Source organism: Paroedura picta, chromosome 15 (assembly GCF_049243985.1).
Source record: "Paroedura picta isolate Pp20150507F chromosome 15, Ppicta_v3.0, whole genome shotgun sequence".
Taxonomy (NCBI): Eukaryota; Metazoa; Chordata; class Lepidosauria; order Squamata; family Gekkonidae; genus Paroedura; species Paroedura picta.
The window spans coordinates 5,300,428-5,319,943 of NC_135383.1; the positions used below are offsets into that span (position 1 = coordinate 5,300,428).

At 51.0% G+C, this 19,516-nt stretch overlaps 1 protein-coding gene across 6 annotated transcripts in view; it reads left to right on the forward strand.

Annotated features, from left to right (window-relative positions):
* The window catches only part of PLCH2 (phospholipase C eta 2), a 188,550-nt gene that overhangs the window by 92,142 nt on the left and 76,892 nt on the right, over nt 1–19,516 (forward strand). The window contains exon 1 of one of the 6 annotated variants that reach the window (XM_077311140.1): nt 14,764–15,730. The exons of the other annotated variants lie outside the window; for them this stretch is intronic. Within the exon in view, the coding sequence (XP_077167255.1) occupies nt 15,610–15,730 (121 nt within the window). The 5' untranslated portion in view covers nt 14,764–15,609. Of the gene's footprint in view, nt 1–14,763; nt 15,731–19,516 lie in introns of those variants that run through there. 6 annotated transcript variants of the gene reach the window in all.

Here is a 19,516-nt window from a genome sequence, read left to right on the forward strand (position 1 = left end):
ACATTTTTCAGACCTGCCCCCCATGGAGAATCGCTGCCAATCAGGGTTGGTGATACAGAGGTGGATAGACCTCCCAGACGATCCAGTGCAGGTTGGCCACCTGGCCTTCATCTCCTCCACCTCCTTGTCAGCCTCCCAAGCTGTCTCCGGCTGCCAGATCTCCTCTCGCTTGACTCAGTCGTCGCGCTCAATTTGCATCCCCCACCCTTTTAAATGTCACGGAAATCTGCAGACTTTTTTGTTTTTATGAGTAACGGTTAAATGTACATCAGCAGATTTCTGGGAAGAGAATGAGACGCCGGCGATGGCCAAGCCGTCTGCTCGATTGCTGGAAGCCCGGGTAATGGCCAGGCTTCCAAAACTGGGGGGAGACGAACCCTTAAGTTTTACGCGAGAACACACGCTTAGGAAAGTAAAACATATTTCGGGAAGCGAACTTAGCCTGAGAGGCTGGAAAGACAACAGATGTGGTTCAGGACATGCAGCTTGGACTTGTGAGATCTTGGTCTCAGCTCGGGGGTCAAAACTGCCCCCAGCACCTCAATTCTGCATCAGGTCCCGTTGGAAGTATTCAAGCTGCGATCCAGTCGGTTGTGGGTTCGAGGGTTGCCCTGGCCCAGAGCTCACAGAGGAGGCCTCCCCTAGATCTGCTGGAAGCAGATTTATTTATCTCTTTATTACACGTATACCCTGCTCTTTCTCAGTGGCTCAGCTAACATTTGGCCCAATGAACATTAGTAGCCGTGGCTTTCACGGGAGGGTGATGTGCGGAGAGGGTTGTGCTGGCTCTAAAGTTTCAAAATTGTTCTGCTGAATGAAAGGGGGCGATCGAGAATTCACCGCATGCTTGCCTTCTGTTGTTTCCCCTTGTTTAATTAGAAACCTTTAGCCCTGGGGGGAGATGGCGGTGGGAGGGGGCAGGACAGTACTTACATAGATATTGTTCGGCAGGGACCTTTGTCCCGCACGAACGCTATAAATTACTTCTCTTCCGGGCAAAGGAGCTTGGCAGCTTTGGGTGGAAATCAGGAGCCTTCAACACCCCTTGGAAAGACAGAGGACTTTAAGCCGGGCAGGAAGTGCTCAGTTGTCCTTCAGAGAGCTCAAATTGTTGAGCAGCTTCCTTTAAAATTGTCACTTAATTAATTGGATTAATGCAAGGGGGTGGCTCTTTGCATTCGAAAAGGATTCTTGCAAAGCCCCGCAGGATTTTGGACCCCACTAGACCATGTAGGCCCTTCACGCCTTTCAGCTTCCTGAGTTCCACCGGTGACGGCCAAAATAAATGACAGCATTCAAGAAACTCCTCTTCTCGCCTGGGTCCCCCATTCCCTGCCTGAACGGCCCTGCCGGACTTGAAACAATTATCCACAAAGACGTGAAGAATTAGCAGAGTTTTCCATGGAGAGATCGGGCCGCTTGAAAATACTTCCACGTTCATTTAGAGTGGCTTCAGGCGTGATTTTAAAAGCAGGGCCAATAAACCTCGAGAAGGGGTGCTTTATGCACACCTCCCTGAACTGGATTCTCTCGGGAATACTTTGTCTCCCTTCCCCTTTTCTTCTGTCTCTGAGAAGCCTGGTGTGATTTCAAGTGGGTCCTAGCCAGAAGTAGGACTCAAGCTGCTTCTCCCCATGCTGAGTTTCTCAGTGTCTTTCCCAGGAAGTTCCAACTCCTCCTGGCCCTGTCCAGAACCGAAGGCTGGGATGTAGAAGCTCTGGTGATTCTTTCTCCTCCTCAGAGGATGCGCCTTCCGAATCAGGCTCCAAGAAGTTATGGCACATGCTTGGCCCTTCCACGGCCCCTCGCTTTTAGCAAAGCAGCACAAAGTGTGTGTGTGTGGGGGGGGAATGCATCAAGTGGACTCCCCCCCCCAACTCCTTTCCTTCGCACTTTATCTCTGTAGCGCATTCCCCGGTTGCATCATTGTTTAATTAATGCCAATTCATGCGCCATATGCGGCCGCTTTCCGTTTCTGCAGATCAAAATGAAAATAATGGCATAGCCCCGAGCCCCATTTTGAGAAGCCGAAATGGGCCAGGCCTTGCCGTGAGACTCTTTTCTTCCTGGAACTGTGCGTGAGCCTGAAAAGATGGGTTTTCTCTAGGAAAAATCAGAGCTTAGCTCCAGTGGGCACCTCCATGCCACTGTGGCCATGTTGCCTGGATTCCTGCAATAATTTCATTTATTATGGGGAGTGAATGGGATTCAGGAAGCCGGAATGCAAAATGGACCCCCCCAACCCCCCCCCCCACACACACACAGTACTGATTTCCTTTTGGCTGTGGAGAGTTTTCCGCTAATTAAGCAATTACGGTGGTAAGATGAACAGCTCAACGAAGAAAACGGTCGCTTCGTGGCCTTTTGCTAAATGGCCGTCCGACAGCGCTAAGCTGCCCGGCTAATTGTCCGTTCTAAATCATAAGGTTGCAGCGTGCCAAACCGATATCCTTTGGATTCTGTGCAAAGCTGTTTGAGCCATTGATCAGAGCTGTTGAGCAAAGCAGCTCATCTGAGGAGACTGATTTTATGCTCAGTGCATGCCTCTCTTCTATTTTGATGCTTCCCAACAAGAACAGAAGAAGAGCCCTGCTGGATCAGACCAATGGTCCATCTAGTCCAGCCTCCTGTCTCACACAGGAGCCAACCAGTTCCTCTGGAGGGACAACAACAGGGCAGAGAGGCCGAGGCCTTCATAAGAACATCAGAAGAGCCCTGCTGGATCAGACCAGTGGTCCATCTAGGCCAGCCTCCTGTCTCACACAGCGGCCAACCCGTTCTTCTGGAAGGTCAACAACAGGGCAGAGAGGCTGAGGCCTTTATGAGGACATCAGAAGAGCCCTGCTGGATCAGACCAGTGGTCCATCTAGGCCAGCCTCCTGTCTCACACAGCGGCCAACCCGTTCCTCTGGAAGGTCAACAACAGGGCAGAGAGGCTGAGGCCTTTATGAGGACATCAAAAGAGCCCTGCTGGATCAGACCCGAGCAGCTTACAATCTCCTTCTCTTCCTCTCCCCACAATAGCCGCCCTATGACATAGATGGGGCTGAGAAAACTGTGACTGATCCAGGTGATCCAGCGGGGTGTATGTGGAGGAAGAAGAGCTGGTTTTCATACCCCACTTTTCACTCCCCAAAGGAATCTCAAAGTGGGAGCCCAAGGTCACCCAACTGGCTGCCTGTGGTGGAGTGGGGAATCAAACCGGGCGCTCCAGATGAGAACCGCAACACCTGTGCAAAAACGTGACATGACGGCAGCAGTGGATCTGAGGAGGAGGGAGAAGCTGGTTCAGTCGACCTGTACAGTCCCATTCACACACGATGGATGTCCCAACTATGCACTAACCATGGTGGATTGCTTCCAGGCCCCACTTTTGCCCTTCCTTGATGCGCTTTCTGCCCCTCCCCGCCGCTGCCGCCACGTACATGTCTCAAACCATTGAGATCTCACTGCGGATCAAGGCTTTGACTTCCAGGCAGCCTCTGTTGTGTTAATTAAGATGAATTTCTTTCGGGAGGGTGGATGGGGGAGGGCAGGAGGCGAGAAACAGGCCATTTCTGCATTCCGTTCTCCGCTCCTGTCCGTGTCTGGTTTAATGGATGCGAGAGCCTTCTCTGCTAATTTAATGAGTAATCCGTCCCTTGCAAAGGTGGCAGAAATATTAATTGGTCTGGAGCCGAAAACAAATGGCCCTGGTGGCAAAGCACTGAAAGTTAAATATCGTGGGTTTGCCGATTTTTATTTCTCAAGTCACCGCCCGAGGAAGGTCGGAGTGAAATGCTAGCTATTCCCGCTGCTCCTAAACATACCTTGACTGGAAAGATAATTTCTTAATGGCCCGTGCCATTATGTTCTGGAATGTAGGAAATGACCGGCCAGCGGTCAAGAGATCAGGAAAACATCCAATGCACCCCTCTACTTATGCATTAATTGGCAAGTTTAGGACCTTGTGTGTGTTTTTAAAAATAAATATGTAGAAAGGGTCATGGTAAGGAACAAACATAGATAGAACTCATACCTACGTATAAACCATTGGATATGGTGAAATAATTTTCTGTTCTCATAAGTCTGAGAACTCAAGCATCCCTTATTTGCTATGGATTCCGGGGGTTCAGCCGGATCTGGAATAGGAGCATAGAGTTGGAAGGGGCCCTACAAATCTAGTCCAACCCCTTGCTCAGTGCAGGCTCAGCCTGGAGCATCCAGGATAAGGATCTGTCCAGCTGCTGCTTGAAGACCACCAGTGAGGGGGAGCTCCCCACCCCCTTAGGCAGCCCATTCCACTTCTATAAAGAAATAGTGATGCACTGAAAATCTGAGTTCATTCTAAGAAGTTTTCTTAGTCTCTTGTTGCGGTCCATCCTGAACCTCAGGGAATTTGTGGGTTGGGCTGTTCCACTAAGTAAACTGTATTGCGAGAACACCTTCTCTGCATCACACTGTCAGCCACCATTCCTCAGTGCAAGAGCCTCTGCTTTGCAGGCAGGTCAAACAGGTGACCCAAGGTCACCCAGCTGGCTGCATGCGGAGGAGCGAGGAATCAAACCCGGCTCGCCCAATTAGAAGCCGCTGCTCTGAACCACTGCATCATGCTGGCCTTCTACTGAATTAAGTCTCCTTCTACTGAATCAGACTCTTGGCCCACCAAGGCTAGTGTTGTCTACTGAGGCCGGTAACAGCTCCCCCAAGGTCTAGGGCAGAGGTCTTTCACACCCCCTACGACCAAATCTTTCAACCGGAGATACCGGGGATTGAACCTGCGGCCTTCTGCATGCCAAGCAGATGCTCTACCACTACACCACAGCCCCTCCTGCATTAAAGAATAATAATCTTGGCACCTTCATAGTACTGTCGCGGCCAAAGACTGCTTTTCCGCAGTGTTTTATCAATATATACAAGCAGATTCATACCACAGAGGACAGGGGAGGACACGGAGGTATCGGGAATCGTGGCTAACAACGCCTGCATTGTGCTCAGCACAGAATCGGAGGATTTAAAACAATTTTTTTAAGCCCTATGCACAATTAGTAACGTCTTGGTTCCACTTGAGAAGCCAGACCAGATAATTCAGACTCCAGAGGTCTGGAGAGAAATTCAGATGAATATTCATAAGCGTCACTGAACCATCAGCGGATTGCAGTTCGGTCCCTGGCGAAGGCTCTTCTTTACACCTGTCCCAGGTTTGGAAACCGCTGTCGTCACCAGGCATTAACCGCTAATTGCCTGCTCTTTTTTTTTTTGCTTTCCGGTACGGCTCGGCACGGGCCGCTGTCAGATTCTGCATCAAATCCGCGGTGCCACCGAAGGGGAAGGACTTGTTTGCCATTCGGAATGCCGCTTGAGCTGCCATATCAAACCTGCCGGTTGACCGGAGGCTGCAGAGATCTATAGCAGGCCCTGAGCGTGGTTGATGACTCCCCTCCCCTCTCCTTGGGTACTCAGGGAGAAACGAGAGAACGTGGGCTCCCTCCGTCTTCATTAGTCAACAGAACGATTGCAGAAAATGGAGGCGCCCTCGGAGGCCAGCCGGTCCAATCTGAGGTGTATATTACCTGAGGCATAAAAACAGGCAGCATTGGCAGACAGCTGAAATTGGCAGACAGCTGTTTTAACTAGGAGAAGACTGAATTGTAGAATCACTCAGGCCATCGTTTTATATCCCGCTTTTCACTACTCAGAGGAGTCCTAAAGTGGCTTACAAATGCCTTTATCTTCCTCTCCCCACCACAAACACCCTGCGAGGTGGGTGGAGCTAAGAGAACTGCTCTGAGAGAACAGCCCTAAGAGAACTGCGGCTGGCCCAGGGTCACCCAGCTGGCTGCATGTGGAAGAGCAGGGAATCAAACCCAGTTCTCCAGCCTCCGCTCTTAAACCACCTCATCCCACCGGCTCAGAGGTTGTTAGCTTGGCGTGTTCCTTTTGAGGCTTGTATCGGAGGACGCATGCGAACATTTCTACATCCAGCGCCGACTTTAATAGATGACTCCTTAGGTTGGGTTGTTTATTTATTTAGTTAGTTATGATTTAATTTATAGCCTGCCACTCTTGGTTGGTAGCAATTTTATGAACCCCCACAATAAAAGCCCCCCCTTTAAAAAACCCAATTCAAGCATTTTGGCAGCAGAATAAAAACCCACTCCCCATTTCTGTTCAATAGAAGAGGTATAAATGCCTTGAGGGATGAATAAGGAGGAGCATGATGGTCTGGTTGTCTGGTGGGTGAATGTGGGAGATCTTGACTGCCCTGGCCCATGGGTGAGCCATAGGCCATGGCCATCCTAGCCCTCTCTGCCCTCGCAGGCCCTTGGCAGCTGCTCTAAGTGTCTCGTGCTCCTTTCTCCGGCTGCCTTTGCCATCCGCTCCTGCCTCCCTCTCTCGCTGCGCTCCATCCTGGGGCTGGAGCCAAATCGGATGCTGACCACCTGGCACCTCTCGTTTTAGAAATGGAAATGAGGCATTTGCCGTCGCTTCTGATGAAGAGCCAAGGAAAATCATTTTCATATGGCAGGTTCCAGCGTTGTCGGTCGTTGCTGATGGGATGACTCTCTTACACCCAGCCGGGCACCTGGCGCTGCTTAAAAATCATCGGCTGCCTTGAAAACGGCTGTGGGGGCTCAGCTTATCTTTTGGGGACGGGCTGTTCACCAGGCGCGGCGAAAAGATTCCTGAAAGGCAGCTTCTTGTTCTGTAAGCGGCGCCTTTTGCTCTTTTGCTCCCGAGGGCCTAATGCCCCCCCCTGTATTAGCCCTTGGAACTTGGGAAACAATGTGAAAAGGCCCCCAATAATCGCTTCCAAAGGCGTGAAATGAGAGTCAGCGTGGTGTGGTGGTGAAGAGTAGAGGCTTCCAGTCTGGTGAGCCAGGTTTGATTCCCCGCTCCTCCACGTGCAGCCAGCTGGGTGACCCTGGGCCAGTCGCAGCCCTGACTGAGCAGTCTTCTCAGAGCTCTCTCAGCCTCACCTGCCTCACAGGTTGTAGGGAGAGGAAGGGAGGGTGATTGTAAGCCCCTTGGAGACGCCTTTGGGCAGTGAAAGGCGGGGTATAAAAACTAATTCTTCTTCTCAGGTGAATCAAGACCTTAAATCCAGGCAAAGGGGAAAGGAGAAAATTCCAAGAAGCTCAGCTTTCTTTATTATTGCCAGAGGGGACCCCCGCCCCAGCTTTAATCCCCCTTCCCTGCTGGCAAAAATCAGCCTAGACTCGAACCAGAGACCTTCTAGTTTGGCTTTCGAGAGCATCCCTCCCTTCCCATAATTTGCCAGCTCTTGGAGCCTGCATCTCTCTCATTTCTTGCAGAATCCCTGGCAGGATATGAAAACTACTCCCCCCCCCCCGAAAAAAAACACCCACAATCCCATACAGGTAGAATATCCGATTACCATCTCATCCTATTATGGTCTGTATTAGCAGATGTGATGGGCGACCCCTCCCCCCACCTCAATTTGGAACGAGTGTCCTTGGAGAACGCGGGGTGGGGTGGGGGCAAAGAGAGCTTTTTAAAGAAGGGTTATAAATAGAAAGGGTTGTTGCTTATTTTTTGAAGTGCTCTAAAATGGGATGGACAAACGTCATGTGTTCCTTTCCAGTCTGGCTGCTTCAAGCATTTCATTTAAAATCATTCTCAAGATCCACTGTGGATTCCTTTGGTCTCTTTAGGTGTGCAGCCCGGTCTATTTTCTGTACATATTAGACAGGTGGGGCAAGGTGTACATCCATATGGTAATATGTAACCAAATGCTCCCTCCCCCCCACAAAAATGGGAGCACACCAATGGAAAATTGGCAAGAAGTGTGTGTATTTGTGTCCCATGCTACGCATGGTTCCCCGGAACAGCATAGTTCAGGGAAATTTCCACTCAGAAAAGTGCTTGCAAAGCACTTCCCATTGTACATCGAGATGATATTCATGGTCTTCAAGTCTTGTTTGTGGCCAGTTCTTGGACACTGAATCGCAGCCACAGCCTATTAAATTTTGGAGGAGAATGGTGAAAGCAAATTCAGGTCTGTTCTACCCCTTTTTGGGAAGCGTGCTTTCCGTACAAGGAGACGTAGGGGCACAGGGCCAGTGAGGAACCATAGAATCATAGAGTTGGAAGGGGCTTCACGGGCCGTCTAGTGTAACCCCCTGCTCAACGCAGGATCAGCCCAAAGCATCCTAAATTATGCCCAGAGAGCAGACAAGGAATCAGGACCTTGGACAGCACCCAGCATGGCTGGAGTCCAGTCTGAGGCCAGCAAACAAGATGCTCATTGTTACAAAGAGGTCGAATGAATCTGGGGGTCCAAACCTCCCAGCCCCTGCATTTCAAGTTAGGTGCAAAATATGGAGGAACAGCAATAGTCTCTTTAACTCTGGGTAAAATTTAGATTAAAAAAAATATATTTCCACCGGGTCTTTTGACTGAACAGTCTTCACAGCGGCCAGAATCTGGCTTTAAGCTTACGATTCAGCCATGGAATATGTTTTAAAAGAACGGACGGATCAATCCACAGTGGGAATTATTAGACATTATATGGTATAATGTTGCTCAGAAGAGAAGCTCAGTGTCCAGTTCAAAGCACCGCACTTCGTTTCTTCCATAAATATTAGATAGCCTCTCCTACGCTTGAAATCGCAGGTGAATTTTTTTTTCAAAAAAAAGGTTATCACCACCACCTCTCCGACTTCAAGTCTGAAACGTTTGCAATGAATGGAAAGATCTCATCCAAACCCTCCATTAGGCTGATTCCGGTTCTGGTGGAGTTGGCTGGAAAGAGCTGCGACTGCCGGAACTTTTAATTTAAATCTTCCTTTCCATAATTGTACGCGCTAGGACTGAGCAGATGGCGACGCATCGGAGATCTCAGTATGTAAGGACGTTAAGATCTTACCCCTTCTGGAGCGGAGAGAGAGCTTAAGACTTGTAGTAGCCTAGAATAAAGCTGACCTTTTTGTACGCACATGTCTGTCCGCTTTATAGAACGGAGGTTTCTGAAGCACCAAATTCTCAGTAATGCAGGATACAAGGATAATGTTCAGCTGCCTTTGGTGGTTCTGATGGCAGAAAGATGGATTATACATTTTATCAATAAATAATAATGATAAATAAGAGATGAACCAGAGGTAGGGCCTGAACGCGGCTCATGATCATGATAAATAAAGTTGGTGGCAGGTCAGCCAGCACAAACTTTCCCTGAACTTTCAAACAGTTAATGGAAATTCGTTGAGGTTTGTGAACAGATACCTTTCCAGACGGACTGTCTCTGCTCAATCTAAACGTTTATCAAACCTCAAAGCAACAGTGGGGTGGAACTTGGAAGGCATGTTGAGGAGCATTTGTAGGGCATCGCCTGTGACTTCTATGTCTCTAGCTCACACGGAATCCATTCTATATACTCCTGAACCTCCTGAACTGCCCTTGTCATTTCCCCAAGGAATCTCTTTCCAGACTAAATGGCCACTTTAGAGGGTGGACTCTGGCATTGTACCCTTGCACCCCTAAACCTCCCTTTCCCCAGACCCCACCCCCAAATCTCCAGGAATTTCCCAACCCAGAGTTGGCAACCCAAAGTGGTCCCTTAGCCAGGGCCTTGCATTTGATACCAGCCCTGTTTCCTGCCTTCAATAAGTCCAAAAGAAGAAGAAGAGTTGTTTTTTTATTCCCCACTTCTCCCTACCTGAAGGAGTCTCAAAGAGTCTTACCGTCACCTTCCCTCCCTCTCCCCACAACAGGCACCCTGCGAGGTAGGTGGGGCTGAGAGAACTCTATCAGAATTGCTCTGAAAGAAGAGCTCTAACAGGACTGTGGTGAGCCCAAGCTCCCCCAGATGACTTTCACCGAGCAGGTCTGAAAAGGCAAGCTTGCCTCTGCCCAGCATTTTTGGGTGGCTGATGTGGGTATGTCGAGATGCTCGGAGGCAGAAGGGAAAGTAAATATTGCCAGAGATAATTGATATTTAAAAAAGAGGAAGCAGAAAAGGGTCAGGTTTTCCCCTCTGTTTATCCAGGGGAAGTTGAATTTTTTAAGCGAGCTTTTTAGAATGCCGAATGCAGCCCCCTCCCCGAAAGCTGATTATCCCCCTCTTTCCTTCCCTGCTCCATTTTAATAGCTTGCACATGTATCAAAGAGAGCTGCACGCTTGCTTAATGGGTAGAAGTCTCGAACGCAAGTATACGTTGAAAGCACTAACTTCCCCTAGGCCCGGCACTGAGGGAACTTCTGAGACCTGCCTGTGTGCGTGTCCGTGTGTCTGAATGGGCAAGAGGGGTTGGACTAAACGTTTCTTAATTGGAGGCGTCAACGTGGGATCTACAATTGAACTGGAAAGGTGGATGCATATTTTACGAGTTGGTTGGAAACACAAACCGCCAGGGAATAGGAAGGGGGCTGGATGGCTGCTAATAAGGCCTCGGATTGTGTTCGGATGGGAACGAAAGTCGATGTGTGGCTGAAGCAAGCCTACTTAAACAGTGCAGTAGCTTCTCCTGAGTCTTGCCTGTTGGGAATTAGTACGTATAATATATCTTCCTGCTTGGGAATTGAAGGGGCTTCCTGGGTGTCCCGTTGACCACTGAAGCTCCGCTGGGGGATGGTTCAGCTGTCAAATCGAGGGCCGAAGGAGGTGGTGAGCACCCCTTCATAGGTGGTCTTCAAGCAGTGGCTGGACAGATCCTTATCCTCGATGGTTGAGGCTGATCCTGCCTTGAGCAAGGGGTTGGACTAGATGGCCTCTAGGGCTCCTCCCAACCCCATGACTATGATTCTGTATACAAGGGAGGGCCTTTTCAGTGGCAGCCCAATGGTTATGGAACGGCCTCCTCTGATTTCTCAGTCAACCTACTCTTGCTTGGCAATGGGCTTCCTCAGGCCTGGTGAAAAGACGGCAGGTTTATTGCTTGACCTACTTGCTGGGCCGCAATATAGGCTAATTCTCCCTAATCCAGCGCAGTTAAGCAGGGCCAGGAATGCTTGTCTAGCGTGCGGGAGGAAGGCGAAAGGAGCAGAGCAGACGCTTGCTTCCGCGGGAGCGAAAACCCGGCGAGGGCTTCCTAAGGACACGGCGGGTGCAAATCCTTCCCGAGAAACTTTGGAGTCTTTATCAAAACTCTGTTACCTTCTGTTGGAAATTTCTTTCCTCTCGGATTCATGGCCTGTTTGGCTTAGGTCTCAAATTTGAAGGTGGTGCAGGACAGGGTGGGTGTCAGGTTGGGGTGGCCAGCAGGGTTCCCTTTAAGTTGTGTGTGTGTGAGCAGTCGCTTGTGAACCCAGGAAGGCCCGCCGTGTCTGGAGCCACACAGGGTCCCGCACTGCCTGTTGCCCAGTTTAAGAGTCCAGCAGTTCTGGATGTGAACTGCTCTGCTCAGGAGAGGGGGAAAAATTAGAGGAAACATTGGCTGGCCAGGTATTGTGGGTCAGTGGTCAAAGTGTCAGGTCAGGAGCAGGCTGATCTGGGTTCGCATTGTTGAAATTTGCAAGATCTGTGGTGCGCAGAGTTCAACAGCATATGAAGAATATCCCACAGGGGCCTTGGGGGGGGGGGAGCACAGTTAGAAGAGGAACTTCCTGTTATTTTTCAAATAATCTTTTGTTTTCTGATGGATTCAGCTGGGGGCTTCCGGCTCCTTGGAACCCACTTCCTCCCTGATGGCCTCCAGATGAAGAAAAACAGTTAGACTGTTAGGACTCTCTCTTTCTCTCCTCTCTCTCTTTTACAAAGCTGTTCCATTCCTCAACAAAGCAATTTTTTCTCTAGGCAGCTGGTGCTTTACCCACCTGCATTTGGGGAAACTGCTGTAAACGGCTCTCAGCCTGCAGGACGACGTTAAAATAAACCCAGCCATAGCGGATTCATCATCAGCGGCAAGGCATTCACGCTCGTTTTGAAAATCCAGCAGCTTGCCATGGCAGCGTTTTCCTGCACGCCGGGCTTGAGATTTTTCCATCCTTCCTACGGGCCTCCAAGCTTTGCTTCTTAAGAGCAGCCGTGCCATATGGACGCCCGGCGTAAGCTCTCTAATAAATCCATGCTCAAGATTTAAGCCCCTGGTTTTCCCTGTGGCAGGTGGGAGTTGGCTTCATTACTGCCTACCTTGTTGGCTGACCTCCTTTCATCCCGAGCCAGAGATCGACAATTTAAACCCTTTGCCGTCATCCATGGTGGGAAATGCCGTCCTGCCACAGCCGACTTCTGGTGACCCCATCGGGCAGCCTTAATAAACTTTTTTGCTGTTGAGAAACCCCAGAAATATTCCTCAGACTTCGAGAAACTACAGAAGTGGAACGATGGTTCGGAATATGGTTGGGAAGCATAGCTGTATACACATCCACCAGGCCCCCTTCCCTTCCCTTCCCTTCCCTTCCCTTCCCTTCCCTTCCCTTCCCTTCCCTTCCCTTCCCTTCCCTTCCCTTCCCTTCCCTTCCCTTCCCTTCCCTTCCCTTCCCTTCCCTTCCCTTCCCTTCCCTTCCCTTCCCTTCCCTTCCCTTCCCTTCCCTTCCCTTCCCTTCCCTTCCCTTCCCTTCCCTTCCCTTCCCTTCCCTTCCCTTCCCTTCCCACCTCCTCCAGGCCCAACACTGGCCATTTTGGGGGGGCGGGGGGAATTCATGAACTCCCAGTCATTCAGGAAACCTTCCCATCAAGAAACCCCAGGGTTTCACAAAACCCTGGTTGAGAAAGCTTATCATTGTTTTTTTTGAGGCCAGAGACATTCAAAGTTGGTCCATCTTTGTCCGTCGATTCCATGCAACTTACTTCCATGCAAGCCCACGGAAGTCGTCTCTCAGACCTCGTCTCGTGAGATACATACCTGTTCTCCAGGTATGCCTGTTCCGGAACAGCGGTGAGCATCCGCGTTATATCTTAGTTGTATGTTACATGGAGAAACGATCCATGCTGCGTGCTTCAAGAAAGCCATGCAGCATGCGTACATGAAACAAAAGAACCTTTCAAACGGACGGTGCAAAGGAGAGGACGGCAGCAGCCAGTGAAAGCAGGGGAGGAAGGGAAGCAGGGACCCCTTGTGCCCTCCTGAACATGACCCACTTGGCAACCGTGACTCAACCCGGAAAGCCATTTGGCCCTCCCTGTGTTGACTTCCAAAGCCGTTAAGTCACTGCTGGCCTTCCCCACTTGGCCTGACAGCGGTGGCGTTGGTGGCCTGTCCCGTTCCGCCTCTGATTCTGGCTGATCGTTAAATAGGCATGCCGTTTTGACGCCCCGTTCCTGCGGGATAAAGCGAGGCTGCTAATCTGGTAACCTGGATCGGGCCTGGAGGACATCACCAGTGTGTTGGCTGTACGTGCGCAAAGCTGGGGAGGGGGGAGAAGTAGAGAACAGCGGCTTCCCCAGCCAAGATGCTTGAAGGCTAATCCCCGGAGGGCTCGAGAGGTCAAGGAAAGCAGGGAGCCTCGGTCTGTTTAATAACCAGGCATGGCCAGCGAGCCGGGCTCATTGGGTCTCTCACAGGTCCATGGGATTGAAGTGCTCTCCCATCGCCGTTTGCTGTTCGGGTGCCTTGCAGCTCCAATGAATGGCAAAGGGTGCTGATTCCTGAGGGCCACTTGGGGAAGGGGGGAAAGGTCAGCAGGGAGAGGTCACAGCAACCAGCGGCTTAAGCAAACTACCCAGCTCCCACTGGGTTGACGGCAGACCTGCACTGGGACCATCCCACTTGAGACAGCGTGAGAGCCAGCATGGTGAAGTGGCCTAAGAGCAGTGGCCTGTAATTGGGAGAACCAGGTTTGATTCCCCGCTCCTCCGCACGAAGCCAGCTGGGTGACCTTGGGCCAGTCGCAGTGCTCACAGAGCAGTTCTCTCTGGCTTGGAAAGAGGGGCGGTACTCCAACAAAAAACCCATAATGGGGGTAGTCAAGGGTCCCCAGGTGGATCAGGGACCACCGACCCCCCCCTCCCAACCCAGAGGCAGAGGGTTTCCGCTGTATTCCTCTTTCCCCAAGGAGTCACATGGGGCTTCCCGCTTAACAAGTTGGTCGTGATGATGTCAGCGGCCCTGGACCAATAGGAAGCGGCTGCTTGGTGAGGTCACTGAAGGCAACTGGGAACCAGGTGAAGCCGTGGCAGCCAAAATCGATAATGGGGCATGTTTAGAGGGCGGGAGAATTGCCCCAAAGGGAGGCGTGATTGGCCCCGGCCAGGAAATTGTGTGTATGTGTGTGTGTGTGTGTGTTGGGGAGTTTTCGGAGGCATGTCCTGCCATGCAGCTTGCCCTTCACAAATTGCCCTACATTTCTCTAGCCTGGCGCATTATGTAACTGTGTGTCTGTCTCTTACCCAGCGCTTTGTTGGATAAAGCAGCTCCCGGGCCTGTGAGCAGCCCCACTATGTGTGTGTGTGTACGTGGGGGAAAATGGGGGCAGAACCCCTCCTGGGAAAGTTTGCCTGGTCTTCTTGCAGCTTGGTTTATATCCCTTGACATTTCCCTAAACATTTTGCCTAAGCAGGACATCTAGCATTCGTTTCGAAATGCTGCTTGAACCGGGGCTGGGTGGCGACTCGAGAAGCCCCTGTCGTTTGCGTTAAGGCGATTGTGTGGTTCGAGACAACCAGCCGATTCATGCAGAAATGGCTACGATCAGTGCTTATTTTTGGTTTCCTGGTCATATTTCTCTCCCTGTCTCTCTGTCTCTCTCTCTCTCTCTCTCCGTAATTCCTTCCACTGGATAGGGCTAGAGCTGCAGCTTTGGGATTAGTGTACATGTGGGATTTAGAGTTTCTGGCGAACATGTGTTCCCGGAGCCGGATTGAAGGTAGCTCTTTCTTTCCCCCTTCTTGCCGGAGCAAAAGACGTCGTCCTTATCGAGATGCTGGCTCAGCAGTTGAAAAAGTCCTTTTGAGCTTGCAGAAAGAGGCAAGATGAAGGCTTTCTTTTCTTCTCTTTTTTTGGGGATCAGGCCTTTGTGAATATGCTTGTTTTATTTAAAGGAGAAAAATAAAACCATGGCAAGGCCGAGGAAGAGATCTCCCGGTGCCTAGATGGAGAACCGGCGACCAGAATAGCACAGAAGGAGAAATCCCTTGGAGTGTTACTTGTGGGGAGTTTGTAGACAAACGTAGGGGGTGTTTGTCTTCAAGTGTGTCCCCTGTCCGATATGCACAGGAGGATCCAATTGCGGTCATCCAAACGGGGCCGAAGAAACGCCCAGGGCCTTGGAGTAGCAGCGTCGGCAGGAAATGTAGCCATTATGGGCCTTCATCTCCGTCTTGCACAAACGCCAATTTGCCTCCCAGGGAACAAGCAATGCCTCATTTTTTAAAGCAACGTCTTAAGCGCGGATTTTTTATTTTCGAAAAGCGCCTCGACTCAAGTGCTGATGACTCGGGCGAACAAGAAAGCAATCTCGGTGTTTCTCTCCCGGCCTCGTGGAAGAATGGGAAGTGGACTGACAGACTGAATTTGAGATGCTGCTTGTGGATCCGAAACGTTTGGAATGATCTCTGACTTGTAATTCCAAAACGATAGCCTTGGGAATCTTTGTGGGGTGTTTTTTATTTGCAGGTTTTTAATTTTGGCACGCGTCCTTCCGCGGGGATCTTGTAACGGCCTTGGCTGCGGCCTCTCCAAAGAGAGAGGGAGATCTTGCCTCCGAAACGCAGAAGCGACCTTCACCGCCCACATGGAGCTCTGCCGGTCTCCTTTGCTCCAGAATAAGTTTTCGGTCGCCCGCCTGGCGGAAGAGTTTTTCTGGATTGGCGGAAGCATTGTGGCGACTTCCAAATGGAGAATGGGCCAAATAGGTAAGAGGGCAAAGGTGGCCCAGGGCGAGACGAGAGGACCTTAAAGGATTTCAGAGGTATCGATTCATTGGCAGCAGAGTCTAGTTTTAGTCAGGTCAGGACTGTATGAAAGTATAACAATTACTGGGTGATCCTCCAAGCTAGGATGCTTCAAAAACAGAATTGTACTGGAAAAAGCTTGTCGGTCTACGTTGTGCTTCTGGTCTCCAGTCTTCCTTGGCATCGTTCATTGAGTCAGATTTTTATTTATTATTATTTATTAATTATATTTATATTACGCCACTGCCAGCCTAGCTGGCTCACGGTGGTTCACTATACACACAAGATAAGACATCCCTGGGGCCCCTCCCTGTTGTTCTCAAGACGTGAAATTTCGGGTCAGGCCTAGCGCACTATAAACACAGGTGTCGAGGGAACATGTAGCACATTCACTTCCGTTTTGCACACTGCAGCTGGTGTCCAACCTTTTGAACTGATCAGGATGTCCAGATATTAAAAAGAGGACTGAGCAGACCAGTGTAGGAGGCAGGTGGCCAGTGGGGGCGGCTGTACTGTAGGTCAGGGGTGTGATTCTCGGTGCCTACAGAAGGTCAGTTCACAGCTAGGAGACAAGTCCCTTTTGTGATTGGGGAAATACCGGCAAGCTTGTCATTGTTTCATGGTCGGTTGGCCACCGTTCAAAATAAGCCTCACCGTCATGTGAGTCGGCAAGCTGTGCAGCGACTTAAGGTTTACGCACAGGCACGTTGCAGGCAAGGTGGACTAGGGGTACCAACTTCCAGGCGGGGCCTGGAGATGCCCTGGAATCTCCAGACTGCAGAGATCACTAACCCTGGAGAAAAAGGCAGCTTTGGAGAAGTGAGTCTGTGGCAGGGGTGGGCAAAACTGTGCCTCTCCAGAGCTACAATTCCCATGAGCCCCTGCCAGCACACGCTGTGGGTGGGCAGGTAGCTGTGCGTTTCCTGCATTCGGTAGGGGGTTGGACTAGATGACCTCAGAGGCACCTTTCAACTCTATGATTCTATGAGGCACCCCAAACCAGGGATAGGAGAACTGGAGTGCCTTGAGCCCGTATCTGTCCAGCGGGCCTTATTTTTTGCCCCAGATGAGAGAGTGCAACATAGAGGCCCGAGGGTTGTGAGTCTTCTGTCTCTTCCCCCTGCTGGAATGAAAGCTGCCCTGTGCATAAACAGAGCTCTGACACAGTGACTTTGTGCCCCTTCTCGGCAAAGGGAGGGTCTGCCATGCCGGGGCAGCTGGAGCCTGGTGTCAGGAGACATTATGCGCTGCCCGGCTGGTGTCATTCTTCTCGAGAGAATCCAATGGCCACAATTGTTTTAAGCTGAAGAAAGGAAGCCGATTGTGCAGGGATCCCCTCCCCCCAGCCGCAATCAGCACACAGTGGGGGGGGGGCGCTTCTGTGGATGAGCCGTTGAACGCCGCCCGTGTTTTACATTAACGGTGTCTCCGTTTGTACGATGTAGTCAGCGGCGCACTAATGTGCTAACAGGCCCAATTGTTCTTATGTAACACGCCATTCATTTATGCAACCGAGTGCCATGAGACACAGCCAGGGACTGATTGCTGGATTTACAAAAAGAAAAAAAGGGGGGACTTTGCAGAATCCGTGAATGAGAAGCCGACGGATGCCTAAGCCTGTGAGAGCCGCATAGAGCTTCCAGGCTTGGGGGCAGCGTACCTCAAAATCCCAGCAAAATCTGGGCCAGGAGGTGGTGTATTCCTCTGTTTTGTTCGTGTGCCAATGGTCTTTCTTGTTGTGCCTTTCTCTGTGTTCTCAACCTTTCCCCAGTGCTGGCAGAGCCTAAATACGCAGAAAAGCTGAGCACATGCTGCTTAAGCATAGAATAGGGAAGAGAAGAGGGAGAAGCTTAGCTGTTAGCTCTAACCCGGAGAGAGGAAGAGTCCCTGCCAGCTCTGCTGAAATGGATTTGATTTATTTTGTTTAGGGCATTTTACCCTGCTCTTCCTTCAACGAGGTCGGTGGGAGCCTGCCACGTTCTCCCCTCCTCTCTTTTCTCCTCCCACAACTCTGTTATTCTGAGAGATGCAGTAACTGCGGCTCGTGGTCGCCCAGCAGGTTTCATGGCAGGCCGGTTGTCCCAGATTTGGTTGCCTAAGTGTGACTCTCCAGATGTTCATGGACTACAATTCCCATGATCCCCCGCCATGACCATACTGTCAGAGCTCATGGGAATTGTAGTCCACCAGGAGAACCACAGGTTTGGCCACCCCTGTCGGATCCGCTAACCTCCACCCCACACTGGCTGTTTTTCGGTCTCCGGTAGCAAGACTGGGGAAGGATCCGAGATCCAGCTAGTCCAGACAGCACTGGGTTAGATGCTCATGGGCAGCTTCTTGGCTTGCAGGTGGGAAAGACAGGGCAGGCTACATATCCCACCCCATAAATCAATGAAATAAATAAAATATTTGTGGTTCAGAGATAGGCACATTACGCAAGTTAGGAGTTAGGCCTTGGAGCAGAAGCCACGTGGGAGATGATGCAAACTATTTTCACACTCTGTGACTATTGCCAAGGCAGCACAGAATCCCAGGGCTAGAGCAAGGGGGGAGGCCCCTGTTGAATCGTTCCTCCTGGAGGCGGACGAGGCTCCTCTGGGGAAGTGCTGAATCGCCACCGTGTTCCTTCTTGGGCGCAAAACGAAATTTCGAAAGTCAAGTCCTTAATTGCGGGCCAGCGTCCTATTTGGCGCCAGAGTGGGGCACAGAAGCGCTAAGGATTGATCCTGCAATCGTCGGGAAGGGGGAGAAGGGGAGGGGCCCGGGGTGGGCGTGTGCCCAGCGAGGCTTCCCCGCCATGTTCTGCACCATCACCCCACTTCTGGGGTTTCTCGAAGCCTGAGGAATGCTTTAGGGGTTTCTCAAGGGTAAAAAAATGTCAAGAAAGGCCGCAGGAGGGGTGGCCATCAAATAGTTGCTCCAATGACCAGCGTCTTATGAAAGTGGCGCGTCCGTGCTTGGCAGGTGTCGGTTCAGCATCGTTCGGAAAGGAGCGTGTGGCTGCCATGCCAGCTAGGCTGATGCTGCCGCGCAAGTATTCACAGAAGCCTCGCTTTCCTTCTGGTCTTTTGGCTTTCATCTGCATCTGTTTTTGCTGCCAGGGAGACGGAGATGCAAGCCGGCCCAGCTAATGATCATGCGTCGAGCGGCTCAGAAGCAGAAGAGAAGTTTCCTTAATTGTCTGCCGGAGCTCAGAGCCGCAACAGGAGCCTCAAAGGACGGCAGGGACGGTTTTATCTTTCCAAAGGCCCGGCTCGAGCATCGGCGCTTTGGAAATCTCGGTTGTCATTCACAAAAAAGAATCCCCGTTTCCGATGTTCTTTTCAAGGGACGTTGCCGGCCTTTGTTAGGAGAAGGACGGGTGATGCTGAACTTAACAAGAGCCGACATTCGCCAGAGTTTGGCCTGGGATCTTGTTCCAAGTGCCAGGGAGAGGTGAACCGGCTTGCGTCTCCACCTGCCTGGAAACACAAAGCAGATGCCGGTCAAAAGTCCTACCAACCTGTAGTTTTTTTAAAATGTGAGCTGTCCAGGAGCTGGCGATTTGATCTGCCTCTCTGCCGCCGTTTCCTCCTTATCAGGGGCTCTGGGCCTCCAGCAGACGTGTTTCTCGTCTCCCCCATTGGCCTCTGTCTACAGTGGACAGTCACTATTTGCAGAGTCATGAATTGCCGTTTCATTCGTGCTGCCAGGAGCCCTCCTGCTGGCTGCCCTCCTTGCTGCTACCACAAGTGCCATGGTCGAAAA